The sequence below is a fragment of the Dromiciops gliroides genome, chromosome 4 (assembly GCF_019393635.1).
Source record: "Dromiciops gliroides isolate mDroGli1 chromosome 4, mDroGli1.pri, whole genome shotgun sequence".
Taxonomy (NCBI): Eukaryota; Metazoa; Chordata; class Mammalia; order Microbiotheria; family Microbiotheriidae; genus Dromiciops; species Dromiciops gliroides.
This window is the reverse complement of record NC_057864.1, coordinates 476,418,893-476,444,359: the sequence shown is the minus strand read 5'-3', so window position 1 is coordinate 476,444,359 and position 25,467 is coordinate 476,418,893. Positions and strand designations below refer to the sequence as shown.

General features: G+C 46.0%; 1 protein-coding gene across 1 annotated transcript in view; it reads right to left on the bottom strand.

Annotated features, from left to right (window-relative positions):
* Nucleotides 1-11,880, bottom strand: part of STX1A (syntaxin 1A) — a 40,886-nt gene extending 29,006 nt beyond the window's left edge. Inside the window, exons 1-2 of the mRNA XM_043963657.1 lie at nt 11,844-11,880; nt 11,398-11,553 (exon numbers count right to left, since the gene is read on the bottom strand). Coding sequence (XP_043819592.1) covers nt 11,398-11,553; nt 11,844-11,861 — 174 coding nt within the window. The 5' untranslated portion in view covers nt 11,862-11,880. The remainder of the gene's footprint in view (nt 1-11,397; nt 11,554-11,843) is intronic.
* Between the last annotated feature and the right edge of the window lie 13,587 nt (nt 11,881-25,467).

Here is a 25,467-nt window from a genome sequence, read left to right as displayed (position 1 = left end):
TTCCTTGGATAGGCTGTACTGCCGTGTGGAGCTTGGCTTCCCACTCATGTCCAGTGGGAAGTCTTCCCTTCCCCACCTGTGAAACGGGAAAAGTAGCCACACTCCCAGGTCTCCAGTTGAGGATGGTAGAGGAGGAAGAAGAGGGGTGAAAAAGAAGGGATTTGTGACAAAGGAAAGAAACTGGGTCCGTGGCTGTGGAGCACTGAGGGAATGTGCCAGCTCCTTCCCCAAGTGTGACTTTTATAAATAAGCTTCCCATCTCCTTCCAAATCTGGTAAAGGAAAAGGGGGTGGCAGAAGGAAGGAAAAGGAGAGGAGTGAACTGCATATCCACCCTTCCTGTGGCTGTTGTATACAGCATTTCTGTCCTCAGACCTAATCTGTCTGTCATGGAAGGAGCTGAGGTCCTCCCATTCCTTCTATCCAGACCAAGTGCTCCCTTCCTAGGACATGCTGCTGCTCTCCAGGTCTAGAACTGGAAGGGGCCTGAGTTCAGCACAGGATCATAAACTGGAGCTAGGAGAGACTTTGGAGAGCATCATGGGAAAAGAGATTTGCAACCATAATCAAATCAAGACTTCCATCTCTACTGTGTCATTGCCAATTTAGTCCCTTATGACTCCACTCACCATCCCTGTAACTTTCCAAACTAAAAAATTCTTCTCTAGCCACCACTCCCCTAGGTGTGTTGTATCTCCTTAGACTATAAACTTCCTGAAGGCAGGAATTGTTTTCACTTTGGAATTTGTATCCCTAAAGCTTAGCACAGTTCTTGGCACACAAGCTCATTAATTAATTAATCAATCAATAAAATAAATAATTTATAGGCTTTTTAGCAACAAGCAAATCTATTGCTCATTCATAGCTAGAAAGGACCTTAGAGATCATTTAATCCAACTCCCTCATTTTACTGAGGAGGAAACTGAGGACAAAATTAAGTGGGTTGGGGCAGTTAGGTGGTATAGTGGATGAAGCACCAGCTCTGCATTCAGGAGGACCTGAATTCAAATCAGCCTCAGAAACTTGACACTTACTAGCTGTGTGACTCTGGGCAAGTCATTTAGCCCTCATTCCCCCAATTAAGAGGCTTGTCCAAGACCACAGAGATAGGAAGAAGCAAAGCTTAGAGGAGAAACTTGAACCCAGGTCCTCCTGGCTTCAGGGCTGGTGTTAAACTCAGAAACAGTTATCCTGCCCCCCCTCCCATATTGACTTAGAAAACCACAAATTAACATTATCTATGTTTTATTGTATTTTTATCTATTTTGTTATATATTTCCCAATTACTTTTTTTCTTTTGGTGAGGCAATTGGGGTTAAGTGACTTGCCCAGGGTCACACAGCTAGTAAGTGTCAAGTTTCTGAGGCCAAATTTGAACTCAGGTCCTCCTGACTCCAGGGCCAGTGCTTTATTCACTGTACTGCCTAGCTGCTCCCCCAATTACTTTTTAGTCTGGCTCAGGGTGCATTGAGGTTTGCAGTGAGTTTGACACCTCTGAATCACACCATGCTGTCTCCCCCCCCACCCTATAAAAGTATTTTATTATTTTCCAGTTACATGTTCTCTTTTTTTCCTTTATAAAACAGGGAGAACATTAATCTCATTACCTTCCTCATAGCAGTATTTCCAGGATGGTGGCCCTGGAAAACTGAAAGGGCTAAATGAGCCCAGTGAATCGTTAGTATTGTATTCCTCACAATGCTGAGCACTGGGCTGGGCACTCAGTGTATGATCAATAACTACTTATTGATTGATTGACTGATTGTTGGCTGCTGGAGCTTGGAGTGGGTTGGCACTACAGGAGATGATCTACAAGTGGAAGAGTAGAGGGATGGCTCCGCCCTTTGGCCCAGAACCAACATCCCTCATGACGTGGCCTCTCTGTAGTGTTTTCTTTCCCAAAGAGCTTCTACCACTATTTCTAGTCATTCTTTAATTTATTCAACCATTCATTCAACATTTATTAGAGCACATTGTTCACAGGCTCTTATATAACTTGACGGAGGGAGGTATGGTGGGGATTGTTCTCCCTGTGGTATAGTATTATGGTTTCGTTCATTTATTTATTCCAACTCTTGACAGAGCCACAGAGTTGGAAGGGCTCTCAGAGGCGGTCCAGTCCAACCCAGATCCGAACAAAAATAGCCTCTCTTAAATTCCCCCCAAGAGGTCACCCAGCTTTTTGGCTCAAAGGCTTCCAGGGAGGGGGAACCCATCACCCCCCAGAGCTGCTCATTTCATTTTGGATAACTCTAATTGTTAGAGAGTTCTTTACGTTAAGCCCAATTCTACTGTCTCCAGTTCTACCCCTTGGGACCTAAGAGAACAAATCAAATCCTTCTTCCCTATGACAGCGCTTCAAATACTTGAAGACAGCTCTCACATCCTCCCCCTCTTCTCCCTCCCCCCCAGACTACTCTTCTCCAGGCTAAACATCCTTATTTCCTAAAACTGATTTCCAGGTCATTCCCCATCCTGGTTGTTTTTATTTATATATTCTTCAGCTTAACTACCTACAACTGAATGTGGTAATCCAGATGTGGTCTGACCAGGGCAGAATATAGTGAGAGCATCATTTCCCTAGTGCCCTGAATCATTCTTTTAACACCTCCTGTGACCAACCATATTAGCTTTTTGGGGGGCTGCCATATCACTACTGATTCATATTGGAATTTGAAGCCTACTAAAACCCCCTGATATTTTTCAGATAAACTGCTGCCTAGCCACATCTTCCTCCTCTTGTAGTTGTGACTGATTTTTTGAACCCAAGTAGGAGACTTTACATTTATCCCTATGAAATTTCACCTAATTAGATTCATCTCAATATAGAGATCTTTTGGGTTCATGTCACTGAAGGCAGTGCATTAGCTGTCTCATCTAACTTAGGGTCATTTGCAGATTTGGTAAGTATGCCTGTATGCTATTATTAGTCATTGATGAAAAAAATTTTTTTCGTAAGTCAATGGGGGTTAAATGACTTGCTCAGGGTCACACAGCTAGTAAATGTCAAGTCTCTCAGGCTGGATTTCAACTCAGGTCCTCCTTACTCCAGGGCTGGTGCTCTATCCACTGTGCCATTTAGCTGTCCCCCATTTTTTTGGGGGGGGAATCAGGGTTATGTGTCTTGCCCAGGGTCACACAGCTAGTGAGTATCTGAGGCATTGACAAAAATGTTAACTAGAAAGTGGGGCCAACGACAGATCCCTGTGTCACTCCAAGTTGGTATGGAATGATTACCCTTTGGGTCCAGCTATTGAACCATTTCTTTTTTTTTTCTTTTTTGGTGAGGCAATTGGGGTTAAGTGACTTGCCTGGGGTCACACAACTAGTGAGTGTCAAGTATCTGAGGCTAGATTTGAACTCAGGTCCTCCTGAATCCAGGGCTGGTGCTCTATCCACTGCGCCACCTAGATGCTCCTATTGAACCACTTCTGAATCCATCTAAATGTATCACCACTGGCTAGCACCTAGATTTCTGGTTTCCTTTTTTTTTTTTTTTTTGTGGGGCAATGGGGGTTAAGTGACTTGCCCAGGGTCACACAACTAGTAAGTGTCAAGTGTCTGAGGTCACATTTGAACTCAGGTACTCCTGAATCCAGGGCCGGTGCTTTATCCACTGTGCCACCTAGCTGCCCCTAGCTCCTAGATTTCTATCTTAATCCACATGAATAGCATGAAAGATTCTATCATCTGCTTTGTTCAAATCTGGATGAACTATACCTATAGCACCTATCTGCGTCACTTACATGGCACAGAGGTTAGAGTATGGGGCTTGAAGTCAGGAATAGCTGAGTTCAAATACTATGTGAGACAAATATGACCTGTATAACCCTGGGCAAGTCACTTAATCATTCTTAACCTCTGCAAACTGAAGACAATAATAACCCCTAAGGTTACTTTGAGGATCAAATGAGATAACATAAGCAGTACTTTGCAAACATTAAAATGCTATATAAATAGGAGCAGCTAGGTGGCATAGTGGATAGAACACTGGTCAGAAAGACCGGAGTTCAAATCTGGACTCAGATACTTACCAGCTGTGTGACCTTGGGCAAGTCACTTAACCTCAATTGTCTTTTTTAAAAAAAGCTATATAAATGTTAGCTATAGTTATATAATAGACTTACCAGTCTATTTATCATGTCAAAAAAAAAGATATGGTATGATCTGTTCTTAATTAAACTCAATCTTTGTGATCATCATTTTCTTTTCTAAATGTTCACTAAGCATCCCTTTAATAATAGGATTTGGAATTTTATGAGGAATCCAAGTCAAGCTCACTGACCTATAGCTTATAAGCTCCATTAGCTTCCCTTTTTTTGGAAATATGGACATTTGCTTCTCTTGAGTCTGGGGGTCCTGCTCCTGTTTCCATTATCGTCCAGTGATGAATCATTGAGGCTTAGCGATCCCAACAAGTTCGTTCAGGGCAATGGTCACCAGAATTCACCATGGACAGCTAGTCATTCTCTTACTACCTCCTTATTTATCTGGATTTCATCTCCCTATTGATCGCTTTTGTTTTTTCCTTTCCAGTTCATTCTGCCTGGTAGACAAACCGGATGCGATGTACGAGTGGAGCTTTTCTGCCTTCTCTCCTTTGGTGGTTATCATCACCCCATCCACCTGTCCTAGATTTTCTCTGATTCTCCCCCACTCCCAACCTCCTGCTGCTTCTGAGTTCCACCCCCCTGGGGACGAGCAAGCAGAAGATGCTTAATCTCTCTTGTACATGACAATCCTAACCCTTGAAGACAGTTCTCATGACCTGCCTTCCCCTTCATGGTGTGCCCAGTACTTTGTGGGATGGAAAAAAGAAATATAGGATAACAGATTTATACCCTCCAGGAGGTCACTATCTTACTGGGAAGATAAGATATGCATGCAAACAATTAATTTGCCACTGAGGCAATCTATACTAAGTGTTAAATATAAGGATCAGACAGTAATTGCTGAGGAGGTCAGTGTAGCAAGGGATCACTTGTTGGAGGTAGTGGTAGGATTTGAAGGGTGAGTGGGATTGGGATGAGTGCATAAGTAGGGATCTAGGTCTTTCCTATTATACTGAAGTGCAATGAAAAGGGAGGCCGGAAGTTCTGGGAGTAAGAAGAACTGTTTACCAGTCCTATGGTAGCGCTGGAGTACAGTAAGACATAACGTTGGTTTGACAGAAGTCAGCTTATGGAGAACTTGTGAAAGGATTTTGGACTTTATTCATTACAAAGAAGAAAAGGGTCAATAAGGTCGGAGATGGAGGGACCTCAGAAGCCATCTAGTCCAACACCTTCCCCCTCCCCCATTTTACACATGAGGAAACTGAGGCCCAGACAGGTTAATTATCTTGTCCAAGGCTGCTACATTTTTTGGGGGGGAGGTGGGGCAGTGACGGTTAAGTGACTTGCCCAGGGTCACACAGCTAGTAAGTGTTAAGTGTCTGAGGCCAGATTTGAACTCAGGTCCTCCTGAATCCAGGGCCAGTGCTCTATCCACTGCACCACCTAGCGGCCCCCAGGGCTGCTACATTTTACAGACAGATCAGAGATGTTGGATTTAGAACCGGAAGAGACCTCAGAGATCATCTTAGTCTAACTCCTTGTTTTACAGGTGAGGAAACTGAGGCCCAGACAGGTTAACCATCTTGTCCAAAACTTACATTTTATAAATCAAAGGATCACAGGTATAGATAATAGACTATACACCTAGAACCGGAAGAGACCTTAGAGGTCATCTAGCCTAACTCTTCCCCCTCCACTTTTACAGATGAGGAAACCTGTTGCCCAGGTTCTCACAAGGTTTAAGTTTCAGAGCTGGTATTCGAACCCAGACCTTCTGACTCCACGTACAGTCTTGCCTCCCTTAGATCTAGAGCTGTAAGGAACTTCAGCAACCCCACTTTACAGATTAGGAAATGGCCCGGGATACAGAGGCAAGATTTGAATCCAGGTTACTTGCCTTTCCACAGTATGAGGCTTCTACTTTTTTTTTTTTTTTAGTGAGGCAAGTGGGGTTAAGTGACTTGCCCAGGGTCACAAGCTAGTAAGTATTAAGTGTCTGAGGCCGGATTTGAACTCAGGTACTCCTGACTCCAGGGCTGGTGCTCTATCCACTGAGCCACCTAGCTGCCCCAAGGCTTCTACTCTTTAGATAATAGATAAAAGGTGACTTGCCTGAGGTCATTCGGAAAACCAGTGACTGAGCCAGTTTGCAACCTTAGCCTCTTGCCTACTAACTCAGATGCTCTTTCTCCCCAATAAGCTCCCAGTGTCTCATGTGCTTCCCAGGCTGAGGGTGGCAAAACCTGGTATACGCCAGTGCACCTGAGGATTCTGGAAGAAGGCAGGGGCTGGGGTAGATTCAGTGTGGCCCAAATGAAGTAGAAAACCAAGATGTCATGATGGCAAGGGGGACCCACCCACACCCAGGGCTCTGGGGTCTCCACTACTGAGGGCTGTTTATCCCTAATGAGGGCTGGGCCTTGGGATTCTTGAGCCAGAGACCATCCTCTCTCCTGGGTCCTCCTGCTCCTCATTTTTTTTTTTTTTAGTGAGGCCATTGGGGTTAAGTGACTTGCTTAGGGTCACACAGCTAGTAAGTGTTAAGTGTCTGAGGCTGGATTTGAACTCAGGTCCTCCTGACTCCAGGGCCAGTGCTCTATCCACTGCGTCACCTAGCTGCCCTTGCCCTCCTGCTCCTCATTAACCCAGTCAGTAACAGTAAGATGGGGCAGGCCAGGGAGAGGGGTGTTGGTCATGAGGGGTGACAAGATTGGGGGTTGGAAGGGACCATCTAGTCCAACCCCTTCATTTTACTGATGAGCAAAGTAAGGCCCAGAAAGATGAAGAGCCTGACCCAAGAACCACAGAGAATAAATGACAGAGCTGGGCTTAGATCTGGGGGCCCCCGTCTCCGTAGCCATTGTTCTGTCCACTATACCATATTTACTTTCTTTTTTGTTCAATTCATTTAATTTATTTTTCAATGAACAAGAATTTATTTTCTCTCCCCCACCCCCATCAAAAAGCGAGGTTGTTTGCATTTTCTCTATGATCTGGTCAAGATCAAGGATTACACGCGGAGAAAATAAAGACACAGACAAGTGAGGCCTTCCTATGGCTCCTGATCAGATTCCCCCCCTCCCCTCCACCAGCCAAACATGAGCCCTAAGTTGTTTCTCTAGCAGCAGTAAAAGGCTGCACTGAAACATCCACATTCTTGCCCAATCCCACCTAAGGAAACGCAACCCAAATACGCATAATCATGCAGAACAAATCTCCAGATTGTCCAAGTCCCAGATGTGTCTCATTCTGCCCCTTGACTCCCACAATTCCCTCTCTAGGATCCAGGCAAATGACCTAGGACCATTGAGTGAGTGGGGACCTTAGTGGTTACTGAATGCCAACCCCTTGTTTTAATTTTTGTCCTTACATATCCAGTGCCTGGCACATAGTAGGTGCTTAATAAATGCTACTTGATTGCTTAACTGATTTCACAGAGGCTCAAACTTTCTATGACATGGTGTGCCGGGAAGAGCGACCTGGGTAGGTTCTATGTTGCCTCTCTATGTCGACCTCACTGTGTGACCTTGGGCAAATCACTTAACCTCCCTGTGTCTCGGTTTCCTTGGCCACAAATGGGGGTTCTCTCCTTTCTCTGACCTCCCTATGTCACCCACAAAGTTGTATGAAATAATGGACATGAGAGGTATCTGGAGACTGGATAGTGCAGAATGCACACCCATCACCCATCTGTAGATTCTATGGGGATGGAGAGACTAGATATAGAGGATGGTTATTATCACATCCAGGAATTTTCCCCTTTACTTCTCAATTGACTTTCTTCTTTCTCCTCCCCGTCACCTGCACACACACACACACACACACACACACACACACACACACACACACGCTGTGTATTCCACAGTCTCTTTCTGTGAAGGGTCAAGGGACTTGCCTAAAAATAAGCCCATTATACATTTACTCATCTATGAGCTAATGCTGTCTACCTCCTCTTAGGAATTACCACCGAACAGGCAAATAGGAAACTCCTGGACAACCACAAACCTAGGCTGGGGAAGTATTTAGAGAATTAACAACTTGAGAGACCACATCTTTTTCCTCTGAAATCCCAAGCCACTTAGAAGAGGCCCCTGGCATAAAGGACCCAAGGCTTATGCCTTGAGGGTAGCTCCTCCATCCTTTCCCAGAACTGGTGACCACCATTTAGAGGGCTTTGAGCTGTGTAAGGGGTACAGAGGGAAGAAGAACCAGGTTCCTTGACTTTTGGAGCCCTGGATCTAATGGGAGAGAGTCCTTAGTTGAATAGGGATGGAGGGAGGCAAAGTCCCCATGCTCAGAGCTGATGGCTAAAGTAGGTTACCTTACATTCTCTAGGAGCTTGTCAAGACCAAGGATTGCACACCAAGAAAATAAAACATGGACAAATGAAGACTTCCTATGGCTCCAGATCAGACTCCCCCTCTTCCTCTCCCTCTGCCAAATGTGAACCCTACGTTGTTTCTCCAGTAGTAGTGGTGAGCTGCACTAAAACATCCACACTCTTGCCCAATCCACCTGTGGTCAATAGGGAAGGGTTGGTGAGATTATCTGGGGGGAAGTGGGTAGGTCTATGGCCTGGTCAATCTATTCCCAGGGTTAATGGTCAGTCTGTGGCCTGGGGTTAATGGTCAGTCTGTGGCCTGGGGTTAGTGGTTAATCTGTGGCTCAGACTACATTTTAGTCTGTAGATTGGGTCTGAGAACAGATAAGAGAGGTTTCTCTCTGTCTCTGTCTCTCTCCCCCATCAGGATCAGACTCTAACAGGGCCAAGTGTCATTCTGTGAAAAAGTAGTCCCAAAGCCAATGTCAAGATGAAGGATAAAGAGCTTCAGGGCCCACTTCTCCCTTAGTCCTTGTCTTTCAGAGTTGAGAGTACAGTCTTCTAGCCATGAGCTTCTTTCTGGACTGAACTGGAATTAAGCAGGGAGATACTCTGAGTTGGGGTGGGGGAGGGGAAGTACTGAGACTCCCGAATCAGCACAAATAAAATCTCTCTGGACACTGAAACCCAAATGTCTCCAACTTGGTTCTTAACGGCCTCTGGCAGCTGGCAGTCTCTGGAAGAAAGGGGATGGGGGTGATAGAGCTGGAAACCAATTATAGGGGACTGGGGGGGTCCCCCAAAGGGGCTCATGCTTCAAGGGAACCTGACCTGTTAGCTTTTTCCTGGGATGGTGATAGGGGGTGGGTGAGCAGCAGGGGGGCCTGAACCCCCAACAATGCCTTGTAGGCTGGTTTCCCGGGCATGAGTCTACTCTTAAGGGTGAAGGCTTCCTGTCCTGATTATCAGTTCAGGGGTTTGGAGACCAGGAGTGGCATACATGCATGATGGTTTCGACACCTTATTTCAGTAGAGTTCTTTTTTTTTTTTTTAAATTTCAGTAGAGCTCTAACTGCCAGAGACAGAGAAACAGAGGTTTCATAATTCTGGATATGGCTAAAAGGGTTAGAGTTGCAGCTGGAGTTGGATTTTTTGCTAGGAGGGGGTCCCCCGAGGGCCAGTCCCAAATTCAGAGAAGCCTTGGTTCTGTTTGGCCCCCATGTTAAGGCAATCATTCAACAGAATGTGAATAGACATTCCTTTCTACATTTCTTTGGTATCCTCAGCACATCTTTCTCTCTCTCTCTTCCCCTTCCCTCCCTCCTTCCCTCTCAGAATAAAGGGGGAAGGTTGCTAATATTCAAAGGAATTAACAAGAAGGTCAAGAAGCTGGAAGTGAGGAAAGCACTCAGCTCCTAGATAATGGGGAGTTAGTTGGTGGCATGGGGTGGCCACTCCTCAGATGTGGTTCAGGTGAGCCCCCCCCACTGTCCCTGGACTAGAGCTTTGAGCATCTGGGGCTGCTCTGAAGGCAGAAGCCCCATTTTAGTCATCTCTTTATGTTCCTCAGCACCTGGTCCAGGCCATAGCACACATAGGCTTGTCATAAATATTTGCCCAATTGAATTAGGGACTTGAAGCTAGAGAAGACAGGGTTACATTCTGAAAAATATCCCAACCTACAAAGCTTCCTCTTCCATTCTCTCCTGGTTTAGAGAGAGCAGGGAGCCTTGGCATAGAGTAAGATGCCACCACCAGGACTTGGACAAATGTACTAGGAAGCCCCAGAGCCCCAGAAACACAGTGTGAAAATCGGATTGAATTTGGAAAAAAATAAATAAACGAATCTGTCCAGGGACGTGGAAGTAAGACTAATGTTGGAAAGAGAGGCCCTAGAGTGTGGAAACGGGAGGAGAGATTGGGCAGGTGGTTGTCCCTGTCCCCCATTAAGGGCAGCAGTGAGGGAATTTCCCCTCCCTCTTCCCTCCACCCCCTCAGGATGAGGCCCCGGGCATTACCGCAGGAGGAGAGAAGAGGTGGTGGAGGCTGGTGACAATCAGGGGGTGGTGGGGCGGAGAGGCCACATAGAAACGCTAATCAGAAGTAGGGGGAGGTCCCAGGAGCCCCTTCACAGAGTGGTGGGAGGTGGCCAAAAGAGACGACAGGAAGGTACGTGTCCCCCTTTACTGCATGGGGGAGAGAATCCAATTCACAGAAAGCAAGCAGAAGATGTGAGGGGGAGGGAACCAGCAGCTACAAGTGTCTCAGCCCAAGTGAAATCCAAGACGAAGAGAATGGAAGCGAGGTGTCCGCAAGGAGGGGGTCTACACCCACCAATCCCCCCCCCCTTTCTTCTAATGACACCACAAGCGCCCAAGGCCGATGCGGTAGCCCAGGTGGCCCCCGCCTCGTCGATCCAGGGACAGTCTGTCCCTCCAGACAGCCCCATTTCCGGAGCTCGCCCTGGGCTGGGCACATAAATCTCGTCCGCCCTCCCCCAGGCCCGCAGAGAGGAGTCTGGTCCTTCCTTCTCTCACCCCTGCCCCCTCCCCCAAGCTCCAGAGGGCAGCACCTCGGACAGCTCCGGGAGTCTGAACTCGGCAGGGAAGAGGGGGAGGAGGGAGGCTCGAGGAGAGCAGCAGAGACACCCACCTCTTTAGGGAGTCCAGGAAGACTAGGCGCCATCGGAGCCTAGGGCTACAGCCTTAGGCGTTACCCCCAGAATCCTCCCCCCCAAAAAAAATAAAAGGGGAAAAGAAAAGTTTCTTCGGGGCTCTAGGGGGTTGAATCAGCCACCCCCAGTCCGAGGGAGGGCAAATGGGGAGCGCGGACCAAAGTCCGGGAAGGTCAGCTGGGGGTGGGGGTCGGCCTGGGACTCCCCTACCCCAAGGGAGAAAGGTAGGGGGGCGCGCCCGCCCTCGGAGCTCCCGCCCTGGGCGTGTCCCGGAGGAAGCCCCGGCGACTGGGCTTCTCTGCTCCGGCCCGTCTGGGCGCGGGGCGCGGGGCGCGGGCGCGCACTCACCGTACGGAGCTCCTGGGTTCGGTCCTTCATGCTCCCGGCAGTGGAGGTGGCAGCTTCGGCAGCAGGGGCGGCAGCAGCGGCGGCAGCGGTGGTGGCGGCTCTAGCCGTCTGGGCTTCGTTCGCATGCGCGACGGCGGCCCTGCAGATGCGCAGCGCCTCCCCCGGCCCCGCCCCGGCCCCCGGGACCCTCTCTCGGGGACCCAGGCCCCGAGCACCCCGCCCTGGCCCCGCCCTTCTCGGGAGCAGCCCGGCGCTCGGGCCCGCCCACGCCCCCCCCCCCCCCCAAGAGCCGCTCTGCTCCTGGGAATCCCGCCCCGGCTCTCCCTTAACTGGGCCCCTGCCCCGGGGGCTCCAGCCCAGCTCCCATCCTCTTATTTCCCCGGCATCCCCTCGACCCCGCCCCATCTGCTGTTCCGTCTACCTAGCCCATCCCCTGTGCCCAGCACCCTCTCATTGAGACCCATCTTACCCAGCCCATCCTCACCCCGGGGGACCCCTGCCCTACTTCCCCCCCCCCCCCATTTAAGTCCTCCTCCTCCTCCGGACCCCACCTGGTCCCTTAGCCTTTCCTACAATCCGATCCTACCAGGCTTGACGCAATTCCTCCCCCCCCCCCCCTTTTGTATTGGGCAGGGTCCCAGACTCAGATGTTCAGACGGTTGGTGTCTCATATGATGGCAGTTGGGACTCACAGTGACCTGAAATCTAATGACCTTGAGCAAATTACGTGGACTTTTCCGAATCCCAGTTTCCCCACCTGTAAAAGGAAGTGGTAGTCTCAATGACTCTACAGGTCCTTTCTGGGGTTTATAGTCTATGATTCATCCTTCCAAAGCGAGGTTTCCTTCCCCAGGCTACCCTGGGATTGGGTTAGATATGTGTCCAGAGGCCCAACCCAGTGGTAAGGCTGCCCTAGATGCCGGGGGCATTTTGGAACTGCCAGGGAAGTCACTGTGGGCTCTGACCACCAATTAGCCAGTATTTCTAGAAAATATTATATTTATGGCACTGTGGGACAATTCTTACAATTCTAAATGCACTGTCTCCAGCTTCAGTTCTTCTCCTTCCCCCCCTTTTTTTAAAATAACAATTATTTTTAATTTTTTTGGTGAGGCAATTGGGGTTAAGTGACTTGCCTAGGATCACACAGCTAGGAAGTGTTAAGTGTCTGAGGTCGGACTTGAACTCAGGTCCTCCTGACTCCAGGGCTGGTGCTCTATTCACTGCGCCACCTAGCTGCCCCTCTCCTTCCCTTTTTTAACCCCCTTAAGGGATGAAGTTGAGACCATCTGTTTTCAGGGCTAGATCCTCATTCAGGTCTTACCCTTTCCAGTGGGTTTGGCGCTAGCCTTTTAGCTTTGTTCTCTGCTTCCAATCTCTGAAGACCCAATGACATTTATTTTCTGTCCAAGTCTCCTCCCTTGCCCTGGGCAGACAAGGTGTTGCTTTGGCTCTGTGCCCCTTCCCTGTATCCCTACATGTCCGGTCCTGGCTCTCCTCCCAGAGGCTAAGGCTGATGCCAGCCTTGGGGCTGTGCCCACTCTTGCTTGTCCTCCCTCTAAACCTTGGCATGAGAGACATGAAGATTTCTCATCATTTGTTTAGCAGAGAGGTGCACATTAAAAACAATTCAGCACATCAGTCATTCTGTCCCTGATCCACCCCACCTCCCAGCTCCCTGCTGAGCACTGTTAGGGCAGACAGAGAGAAGGGGATACAAAGTTCCTACCCTCATAGAAATCTCCTGGTCAGAAGAAGATCTGGCCCTTACTCAAGAGATCCTCCCATCTAATGGGGGTAGATGGACTAATGGCAAATAGACTTTAGAGCTAGACAGATTAAAATTATATACAAAACGTGTGTGCTCTATCTGGCGGAACAGGAGTGTATGTCTTTCATGCTGCCCTTGTGGACTAGATGTGGCCTAGCTGATAGGAAATTCGGGTGGATCAGGGATTTACTAAATGGTCAATCCTAAAGAGCAGTGGGCTGTGCAGTAGATAGAGAGGTGGGCCTGAAGTCACAAAGACCCAGCCGGGTTCAAATTCTTCCTCAGATACTTACCAGCTGTGCAGTTGTTGTTGTAAAGTCATTTCAGTCCACTCTTCATGACCCCATTGGGGGTTTTCTTGGCAAAGGTACTGGACTGGTTTGCATTTCCTTCTCCAGCTCATTTTACAGATGAAGAAACTGAGGCAAACAGGGTCAGCTATTAAGTGTCTAAGGTCAAATTTGAATTCAGGTCTTCCTGACTCCAGGCTCAGTTTTCTATCTACTGTGCCACTTAGCTGCCTAGTTGTTGTTTGTCCTTCATTCTCAAAGAGCACGATGACATCAGGGTGACATCATGACTTACACTGAATTGGATTTAAGTGAGGGAGGGCTGGGCAGGGTCACTCTCTTCTCCAGAGCCATCTGGGTCCAGGGGCAAGAAATACATCAGGATGACTGGAGATGGTCCTGCATGTTTAAGGCAATTGGGGTTGTGGCTTGCTCAAGATCACACAGCTAGTAAGTCTCTGAGGTCAAATTTGAACTCAGATCCAACTTCAGGGCCAGTGTTCTAGCCATTATGCCATCTATCTACCATGCCTAGTGTAACTCTGGGCAAGTTATTTAACCTCTCAGCTTCAGCCTTCTCATCTGTAAAAAGAAACATCATAAAAGCAGCTTCTTCACATAGTTGTTATGAGGATCAAATGAGATAATACATATAATATGTTCTGCAAACCTTAAAGTGCCTTATAAATGTGAGCTCTTATTAACTATTATTATTGAGCTAATTATTATGAGTTAATATAAATATTAATGCACTATTATGAATTGCTATTAATTCAATTGCTATGTTATTAATTCTCGCTATGATTAATCTTGCCTTGGAGGAAAGTCTCTAGTGGAGTACCTTAAGGATCTCTGCTCAGTCTTGTGCTTTTCAGCATTTTTGCTTGAATGAAGGCACAGATGGTATGCTAATCAGACTTATGGATAACACCAAGCAGGGAGGAGTAGCTAGCAAAATGAATGATAGAACCAACCTTCAAAAAGATCTGAAGAGACCAGACTGCTGGCTGGCATTGGAGATGAAATTAGTGGGCATCAGTGGGGAAAAAACCTTCTATTTGGGTTTAAAAGCTCAGTTTTCCAAGTCCAAGATGGAGGAGACCAGGCTGGACAGCAGTTTGTTTGAAAACACCCTGAGAGTTTCAGTAATCAGCAAGTGTAAAAATAGTTAACAGTGCAACAGGACAGCCATGCAAACCAATGCTATCTGAATTTTTGGGAAAGGAAGCATTAGCAGAGGCCAGAACCAGAGAGGTCAGAGTTCCATTGTGTTCTCACCTCGACAGGTGCCACCTGGAGGCTTGTGGTCAGTTCTAGGTGCCCAATTTGAGGAAGGACATTGAAAAGTTGGGACTGTTCAGAGAAGAGTGACCAGCAGGGCCTGGAGAACATGCCGCATGAAGACTTGCAGAAGGAACTAGAGGCGTTTAGTCTGAAGAAGAGGAGACTTGGGGGAGATGTGAAAGTGGCCTCCCAGTATTTGAAGGGCTACTAGTGCAAGTGGGGCTTAATTTGTTTTCTTTGATTCCAGAAGACAGAGCCAGGAATGATGGATAGAGGTGGTGTAAGGGCAGATTTGGGTGTGATTTAAAGAACTTCCTAAAAATTAGAGCTACTGTATCCCAAAGTGGAATAGATTGCCTGGGGAAGGGTTGGGAGAGGTAGTATGGAGAGGTAGAGTCCCCTCCAGAGCTTTTCAAAGAAGCTGACTGTCAGTTTGTCACGTATTTTGGTGGAGGGGACTCCTCTTCAGATGTGACTTGGGCCGGCTGGTGTCCTGTCTGTGTGGCAGGGACAATCAGGAAGACTTCCTGGAGGAGGCGACCTTTGATTCCTGGGCTTGGAGGAAGTGGAAGAACAAGGTTTAGTAGAGTGGGGTGGGGGTGAGATCTCCCAAGAACTTTCCTTTAATGATTCAGAGCCTTCTGGGGGTGCCAGTCTGTCAGAAGTAATCTTTGACTCTGGTTTGTCTATGTGTTTGCCCATCTCTATTCTGTACATCGACATCTTATGAGAAAGGAATGAAACTGCATCTAAAGGCTATTCAGCAGCTGAGAGAGAAATTCCCTGTAGCGTGTTATTTGTAGCAATTGGGGGAAGCACCTGGTAAACTGGCCACACTCACTTTCTGGGCCCTTGTAGGAGACCTGGAGCTGAGCCCAGGGATTCCTGAAGCTGGAAAAGACAGTATTTCTGTCTCCCTAAGCACTGATCTCCATCCCCCACCCCAATCCCTGCTACTTATCCCCCACCTCTTCTCCCCTCTGCCCTGAAACTGAAGCTATTTTAAATTGCTTTCCATCAAGAACTGAGGGCTCAGCCAAATCCTTATCCAGCTTTTCACAGCTCTGGGGTATTGTTATATACATGATCCTTGTAATTGCCACAAATTCAAGGTGTCTAAAGTTGAATGTGTCATCTCTTTACACTCCTGCTGCATCAAAACAAAAGCAAACCCCAAACCCCCTGCTCTTCCCACTCTCTTTGGCCAGTCCCCAGACCAAACCATGCCAGAAACCATCCCATCCAGACTTCCCATCATCCACCTCAGCTTTCTACCTTTTGCTCATGGTGCTTAACTGAATCAACATGATCATTGCTTCTGTCAGTCCACACATTATCTCGGTCACTCTCTAGGCGAAAGCTTCCTTCCCTGGCCACCAATGCCCTATGTGGGTTGTTTCCTTCCACCAGAATATCTGCTTTTAAAAGGAAAGAACTCTACCATTTTCATAATTGTATTTTTATCTTTTAGCCTGGCTGTTCTTGTTTGTCCTTCATTCTTTTTTTTTGGGGGGGGGCAGGGCAATGAGGGTTAAGTGACTTGTCCAGGGTCACACAGCTAGTGAGTATCAAGTGTCTGAGTCTGGATTTGAACTCAGGTCCTCCTGAATCCAGGGCCGGTGCTTTATCCACTGGGCCACCTAGCTGCCCTTGTCCTTCATTCTTGAAGAGGACCATGATATTTGGGTGACGTCATGGCTTGGACTGAACTGGATTTAAGTGAGGGAGGGCTGTGCAAGGTCACCAACCTCACTCTCTCCTCCACAGACATCTGGGTCCAGTGGTGATATATGTGTGTGTGTTTGTGTGTGTATGTATGTGTATCTCTTTCTATATATACATATATATACACATACATATATCTATATCTATATCTGTATCAGGATGACTGGAGATAGCCTCAGATGTTCTAAGGCAATTGGGGTTAAGTGACTTGCCCAGGGTTACACAGCTAGTGTCTAATGTGAGATCTGAACTCAGGTCCTCCCAACTTCAGAGCCAGTGCTCTATTCACTGTACCACCTAGCTGTTCCTCTTTAGCCTGGCACATAGTAAGTGCTAAATAGATGCTCATTTGTTCATTCATTCATTCATTCATTCACTCATCTGAATTCCTTGTCTATCAATAGTATCATTCTTCTACTCATGGAATCATATCTCAAAGCTGAAAGGGGCCATGTACTTCAGCTCAGACTGATTGAAAGTCCTTTCTACCATATACCTGTCAAGCGGTATCTGGACTTGGTCTGCAGACTTCCTCCCCAGGAAGCTGTTCTTGGAAAGCTTTCATTGTGAAGTTATTTTTTCTTCCATCAAAGCCAAAATAGGACTCACACTTCCATCTGTTGCTCATTCATTCAGCAAGCATTTATTAAGTGCCTATTATGTCCAAAGATTTTCATTCTAGGACTGAGCAGTACAATTCTTGGTGCTGGAAGATAGCTCTAATATCCCATTCTTCCCCTGCAGGTCTTTTCTTCTTTAGACTAAATATCTCCATTTCTTTCAGCTGACCTCTTGTGGCATGAGCTTCAGTTCCTTCATCATCCTTGGCTTCCTCCTTTCAACAGACTTCAGCTTGTCAAGTTGAAGTAAAATTGTCTACCAGGGGCTCTCTGATTGGGCTTTAGCAATCATATTTGCCAGTTCTTTCAATATACTGGTAGATATTTTCATCTGGGCCTGATGACTTAAATTCATTGAGATTGACTTACTACCTCTTACTACCTCAATCAATAATTAGTCGACAAGCATTTATTAAGTATTTATGGGCAGCTAGGTGATGGAGTGGCTAGAACACTGACCCTGGAGTCAAGAGGACCTGAGTTCAATCTCACCTCAGACACTTACTAGCTGTGTGACCTTGGGCAAGTCACAACCCCAATTGCCTTAAACATCGGAGTCATCTCCAGTCGTCCTGATCTAGATCTTGCCCCTGGACCCAGATGGCTCTGGAGAAGAGAGTGAGGTTGGTGATCCTGCACAGCCCCCCTCACTTAAATCCAATTCAGTGTAAATCATATCACCCAATTTCACGGTACTCTTTGAGAATGAAGGACAAAGAAGAACAACAACAATTAAGCACCTCCTATGTACCAAACACTCTGCGAGACACTGGAGATACACACAAAGAAGGAAACAATTCCTACTCACAAGGAGTTTACATTCTTTTCATTCATCTTAAGTTTCAACTCTGTTCATCAGTTTCATTTTATCTTCCTTATTACTCCCCCTCTATGTCCCTGTTCATCACCATTATTGCCAAGTACATTACAAACTCCTTGGCTAGAGGGATAGCATTTTAATGATACTTTATATATCACATGGTGACTTCATATCATTGGACCATAGACTTAGAGCTGAAGGTACTTCATAGAGCATTTAGTCTGACCCACTGCCTTTATTTATACATTTGAGCATGAATGGGCCAACTCCCTAATGGAAATGGCCCATTTGCGCTCTAATGTATAAATAAAGGCCTTTGATACTTCTCCAACACTGAGTCCCAGAAATTTTTAAATGGGGTTTCTCGCTATTTGTTTTGCACAATCTTGGTGCCCAACGTGGGGCCAAGGTTTCAGCATAGTTAATTCTGACATGGAGCTTAGGATAAATCACAAGTTTCTCCTGTGAGAAGCAAAACCAAAGATGACCAGATAACAGGGAAGACATATTGAGGAATCAAGGGACTATTAAAGTTTAGATTGACCAACTAGATATCAGGACAGACATACCTAAGAAGTAAGGGAAAGTAAAATTCTATAGTGGGAAAGCCAATTAGGCACAGCTACTACCTGACTGGAGCTAGGAGACAGAGATAACCTCAAAGGTCACTACCATCATTTCAAAAAAAATCCCCCTTGACTCTCAAGAATAAGACAAGTATCCAGACTTTCCCCACCCCACCCCACCCCAAAAAGGTACTTTCCATTTTCAGGTGGACATCCCATCTATCCTCTATAAAAGCTTTAGCCTTCTCTCTGTTTGTGGATTAGGGTGTTTCCAAGCCCTTCTCCTTTGGGGTGAAATATTTGACTTCCCACTTGGTCACTTTCTCTAGTGCCAAATATCCTGCACAAAGTACAGATATGGGTCTGGGTTTAGCCAGATGTTGTCCAGCCTTCCCTTCTAAAGTTTCCCTCCATTCACTCAGCATGTTTTCTTGTGGATAGCTATGTGTATACATACTTGGACTATGTATGAGAGTGTAATTCTTTATTGAGGAATACCTAAGGACCCCACCTTTCTGTTCACCGATTCTGTTCCATTCAAGTTTAAAGGAAGGCACAGTCACATTCATTAGGGGGAGCTGAAGAAGGCAGGAGACAATACCTTCTTCTTTTGATTGTTATTCGCAATCTTCTGCAATCCTGCTCCAATCTTATTCCCACCATGCTCTATACTAACCTTCTACTCCAGTCAGACTACTCTAGTCACTGTTTACTGAACATACAACTCCTCCCTGAAATGTCCCTATCTCTACCCTTCACCCTATGCAAATTATCCTCATCTTTTAAGGCCCATTTGGAGCCTCAACTCTTCTAGGTGCCCATAAGAAGGCATTTTGCCTCCCCAAATCAATCCATTCTCAGTTTTATATCCTAGGGCCAATTTCATTCACTTGTTCAATTCTTGCTTGAGGGATGCTCTCACCTTTGAGTCAATGTAGAGTTTTTAAAGAGTGTTTAAATCAGAGGACCTGGTTTCAAACCCCAGCTTTAGAACCTACTACTTGTGTGATGTTAGACACTTCACCTCCCCAGGACCCACTTTTTTCTTCTGTAAAACTAGGGGTTAGATTAGATGATCTCTGAGATTCTTTGCTGGTCTAAATCGGTAATCTATGGTTCATCTATTAGGTGGTTTTGTGGAATGGCAGAAATGACTGGTTCAAACTCTATCAAAGTACAGATATGGGTCTGGGCTCAGTCAGATGTTGTCCAGCCTTCCCTTCTAAAGTTTCCCTCCATTCACTCAGCATGTTTTCTTGTGGATAGCTATGTGTGTACATACTGTCTGTCCTCTCAGAATGGAAGCAGGGGCTGTTTTTGCTTTTTCCTTAGATCTCTAGTTCTTATTACAGAGCTTCCTTAATAAATATTTATTTAACACAATTAGGATATATTAAATGCTTACCATGTATTAAATATTAGGGATACAAATTCAAAGAATGAAACAATCTCGACAACAAGAACACGTGTAGATATTAGCAGAATCAGTATAAATAGATGAAAAATTGTTAAATCACAGGTAGTTTGGGAGGGAGGAGACCAGCAGTAAGGCTGATCAGCAAAGACTTCATGTAGAAGATGGTGCTTGAAATTGAGGAAGAGGATTGTAGGAGGTGGAGATAAGGAAGGCAACTGTCCAGGCATTGTTAGTTGACTGATGGAATAACTGGGAGTCAGAAGACCTGGGTTTTAATTTCAGATCTGTCAGTCACTGGCAGATTAGGTGACCCTGGGTCAGTCAATTTCCCCCTCTGGGCTTCAGTTTTCTCCTAGGTAAAATGAGGAGAGTGGTCTCTAAGGTCTTTTCCAGCTTTCTACCAGACAGGCAGCCTAGCCCCAGGGGGAGGTTCCCAGTAGCAGAAAGAACCTCATTGTGGTTTGTTTTGCTGGCTAAAATCTGATCAGCAGGTTTCAGGGATGGAATTAGCTCTCAGACCAACCCCCTCCTCTGGAGGCTTCCCAGCAGCTGGTTGCAGAAGGAAAAGGACAGATCAAGACGGAGAATCAATCATGCTGAGGCCACTCTCCCTCTCCAGCCCCACTCCCCTTTCTCTCGAGTCCCATTCATCTTCCCTTTCTCTAATTGGAAGGAGAGAAAGCACGCTGGATGAGGGACGAGTGCTGAAACAGCTTCTTGGGGGTCACAGAGATGGCTAATGCAGCCCTCCCACCTCCCTGTCAGGAGGCAACAGCACAAAGAGCTATCGGCCAGTCAATTAAGCCTTAGACTCCTGCTTTTTCAACTGTATCCCTTGGGATGAACCAGGGAAGGGCAGGGTGAAGGACGATCGGGTGAGAGCACCAGACTGTAAATCAGGGTTCTTAACCTGGACAGATGTCAGGGGCTCTATGATCTTGCATGAGGGGAAAAAAAAGTACATCTTTATTTTTCACAGTCTAACCAAAATTGAGCATTTCCTTCCATTATTTAAAAACAGTCTTCAAAGGGGTCCATTGGCTTAACCAGCTGCCAAAGGAGTCCGAGGCACAAAGATGAAGAATTCTTGCTCTTGGGGACCATGACAGCTTCTGCACTTCCCCCTCCAAAAGAGACCCCTTCCCTGGCCCAATTCTCTTTCCCCCACCCCCTTGCTCTATCTCTGCCTTCTCAAGGGCAATTTTCTACATCAGCTCCTTAGAAAGAAATAATCCTCTGGAAAATTTGCAGGGAAAGGTTGGATCGACTGTTATCATTTCTTCTTGAGGCCCATTCGTGACCCTGTCATACCCCTGCTCCAGGGTCTCCCTCTCATCTCTTAACACAACCCCCCACGTTCTTGCTCCAGTCTTCCTTTCCCTCCTTATTTCACAGGATTCCCCCAACTGTTGTGTAAGCCTCAAAGTACTATAAAGCTTTACTAGCTTAAGACTTCATTAAGACATTTGGGACACCTTGTATAAATGTAGGCTATTATAGGGTAGCTAGGTGGTGAAGTGGATAGAGCATTGGGCTCAGGATCAAGAAGATCCATTTTCCTGAGTTCAAATCTGGCCTCAGACTAGGTGTGTGACCCTGGACAAGTCACTTAGTTTGCCTCAGTTTCCTCATCTGTCAAATGAACAGGAGATGGAAATGGCAAACCTCTCCAGTATCTTTGCCAAAAAAAACCAAAACCCAAATGGGGTCACAAAGAGTTGGATGTGACTGAATAACGTTATTATACTTAACCATGTTTCAGTCAGCCTACTGACTGATCCCTAAGCTAGACATTGTATTTCCAATTTTTGTGGATTTTTACAAACTGTCCTCTTTTCCTGAAATTCCCCTTTCAGAATCCTTAATAAGGCCTTCAAGACTAATTAATCAGATGCATGGCAACATGCATGGCATACGTAAGTATGTGTCTAAGAGGGATGGACTCAGGAAGAGCTGGGTTCAAATGCTGCCTATGACCCTTACTAGCTGTGTGACCCTGGGCCAGTCATAGAAGTTACCTCTGTGAGCCTCAAATTTTTCTCATCTGTGAAGCTGGACTGATTAGATGCTCTCTAAGGTTCCTTTCATCTCTAGAACCGTGATATTCTGAACTATTCCCTGATGTTTCCATTCTGCTGGTGGTGATGGGGTGAGTATGTACGTGTGTGTGTGTGTGTGTGTGTGTGTGTGTGTGTGATTCTGGTACCACAATCCTCCTTCCTCACAGCTTTTAAAAGGGAACAGCAAACTCTTGGAGGGTGGCCTCCCAGCTGAAGCATCCCTCCATCCCAACTCAGTGCTAGAGGAAGCAATGGGGCGGGTAAGAGGAGAGAGGGAGATGGAAAATCAATGGAGGGAGAGGCCATAGAAGCGGAAGAAACTGGGAGGAGAATATATCAGACCAGAGGAGAGTGATTTCCTGTCTAAGATGTCTGGAGTACATTAAGAGTGGAGGAAGGTAGGGGAAGGGCTCCTAGCTGATATATCAAGGAAGTGTGGTCACCCCCTTAGTGACTAGGGGTGAAGAGGGTATGGGGAGAAAAATATGTCCAGGGTGCTAGATATACCTTTCCCTTCTCTCTTCACTCAGGCTCAGCCCAATGCCTGAAGACTATTTCTAGGTTATCTCTCCTCCCCCAAGGAAAATGTACTTCAAGCTGGTCATTTTGCTCATCCCCCTGGATCTTGGGGGTGGGAGGAATCTCCTGTCCTATACATTCATACAGAGACCTTCCTAGAGAATTTTAAAAACCTGTGATCCCTAATTTCCATAGAAATACTTGGAACTCTCTCTCTTCTCACTCCTTACCCCTAATGATTGGAGTTATTCTCTACAAATCCTGGAAGCAGGGGATTATAGATTTAGAATTGGAAGGAACTTTGGATCAGTCCTTATGTAATCATTGCATATTCCCCAAGCACTTATTTGATTAATAGTTTATCAACTATATCCCTTAAGATTCTGAAAATAGTTGCATGAAAATGAACTGATAGCCCACAATGCATTGCAGCCCCCTTTAATTCAGTGCTCTTCCTTCAAAGAGATTCTCTCAGTTCATTTATCAGAGGCTCAGTTTTCTCCCAGGTCCTCAGAACAGTTTGAATCTCTCCTCAAGCATTTTTAGCTGAGAGAACGTTTTTTTCTCAAGCTGAATTTTGTCATTCTTACACCAATATTCTTTATCATCAAGCATATAATTAAGGGGCAGAATCTAGAACTGGAAGGAACTCAGAGGCCATCTAATCCAGGCTCTTCACTTTACAGAGGAGGAAACCGAGGCCCAGGGAGGTTGTGATTTGTCCAAGGTTAACATGGAGAGTATCTGAAGCAGGATTCCAACTTGTCTGGTGAGTCCAAGTACAGCAACACCAGTTTCAATGTTTTCTTTCCCTTCCACTGCATGAAAATATCCTCCTCTGTCTCTATATCCTACCCTTGCTTCAAGGTCCATTTTAGGTCCTTCCTTGGCTCATGTATCTCCCATGTTGCCATGCTGCGTTGTTCTGCTACCTCTTGTGTTTGGTTCTCATTTCAGCTGTGAGACTGTAGAATTTGTGAGGTCTATACATCTGTATTCCCTATAGGAATAAAGGAAAAATTCTTGCTTCCTTGAATTAACCCCCCAAAGAGGTAGGAATATGGAGAGGGTCAACAAATTTCTAATCAAAGAAACCCAGAACCTAGTTCCTTACCCACTCCTAATGTTCTAGTCTCTATTCCCCTTCCAATACCTGCTTTTTTGGTCTCTCAAACCATAGGTGAAAGAGTACTCAGTGGGATTTAGCCACATTTAGGGAGCAGGGATCTTGGGTTCCCATCAGGGATCCAGCTGGGAACATCTGATAGCATAGAAGGGTGTTTTCTGTAGGCATTTCACAGTCATAAATCCATCTTCTCAAAGGAGCTTAGAACTCGCCTTAAGGGAAGAAAAGGAGGTTGACTGAGGGGAGTCCATCTTATTCATTGATTTTCTCATCCCCCCCTTCCCCCCCCTGCCTCCAGCCTTTCCTTTATTAAGCTGTATCCACTTAGATATCTCCACTGACCACCTCAGACTCACTATATCCAAAGCAGAGTTTATCATTTTTCCCTAAAACCTCCTTTTCAACCTCCCTTCTTTTATCAATGACTTCCCTATGTTGGGAAACCTCAGAATCACCTTTGACTCCTTTCCTTCACCCCCTCCCATCTCATCAGGCACTAAAAAGTGCCATAGGATTAGATTGGATTGAACTGAGTTTCAAAATCACCCACTTTTTAGAGTTTTTTTTTAATGCTGATCCCTATGTGATGTCTTCGATGAGACAAGGTTGAGGGATAAGTAATGATTTATCTTCTGAATGCCAGTACTACATTGCCAACTTTCTGCTTGTGGTAAAAATTATTGGAGTTTTAGCTGACTCATTTGGGAGGGGCCACACCTGGCCCACCCTGAAGTTATGTATGCTACTGAGGTCAGAAGGAGAACTCTCCATAGGCAGTTTTTTTTTTCTGGGGCAATGGGGGTTAAGTGACTTGCCCAGGGTCACACAGCTAGTATGGGTCAAGTATCTGAGGTCGAATTTGAACTCAGGTACTCCTGAATCCAGGGCCAGTGCTTTATCCACTGCACCACCTAGCTGCCCTGCATAGGCAGTTTTTGAAGGACCTCCCCTTTTGGGGGAGGGAGATTGAATGTTTGCTGAGGGGAGGCTGGAGTCACTTCCCGAACTCTCTCATGCTCGCCTGCTCGCTCTCTCTTGGTTTTTTCCTGTGATGTGAGAAACTAGCAGATGTCCCAGGTGTGGTGAGTGAACACCCCCCCCCCCCATTCCTTTGAATTAGCTTAATTGGAAATGATCTGGGGATTGTATAGACTTAGGTTAGAGTTAATCTGTATTTCTTTTTCCCTATTTCCTTATCTTTGATATTTTATTAATTTCACCTTAGTTGTTTAACTAATTTCCAAGTAATAAAATCTGATCCTTTTGTGGAAAAGAAACTGTAAGGCTCCTTTCTTATTGGCCTGGGAGAAATATCTAAAAGGGCAGTTAGGAGGGGAAGGAACTCTTGGAACCCAGAGGTCCCTCATTATTTCCAGGACCCCAATATTTCATCGAGTCACCCAATTAACGCTCCATATATTAAATTTGGGCCCCACAAGCTGGACATCTCCTATTGGGTATCCCATAAGGTCTCAAACTCATTCTAGTTCATCACCTGAGCACTACTGCAATTTAATTTGGTTTTCCAAGCCAGGTCTCTGAATAAAAAATATGAATGAAAAAGCATTTATCAAATGGTCATTATGGGCCAATAACTGTGCTTAGCATTGGAGAGACAATACACAAATCAACATAGTTCCTGCCTTCAAGGAGCTTACATTCTAAAAGGGGAAAGATAGCATATATAAAAAGGATTATAGATCTAGAAGGGCCCTAAGATGCCATTTAGTTGGGCACCCTCATTTTATAAGCTGAGAATATTGAGACTAAGTGAAGTTTCCAGGGTTACTCAAATAGCATCAGAGACTTAGAAGATCATAGCTCCCAACCTAGAAGGGGCCTCGGAGGCCAACACCTTCATAGATGAAGAAA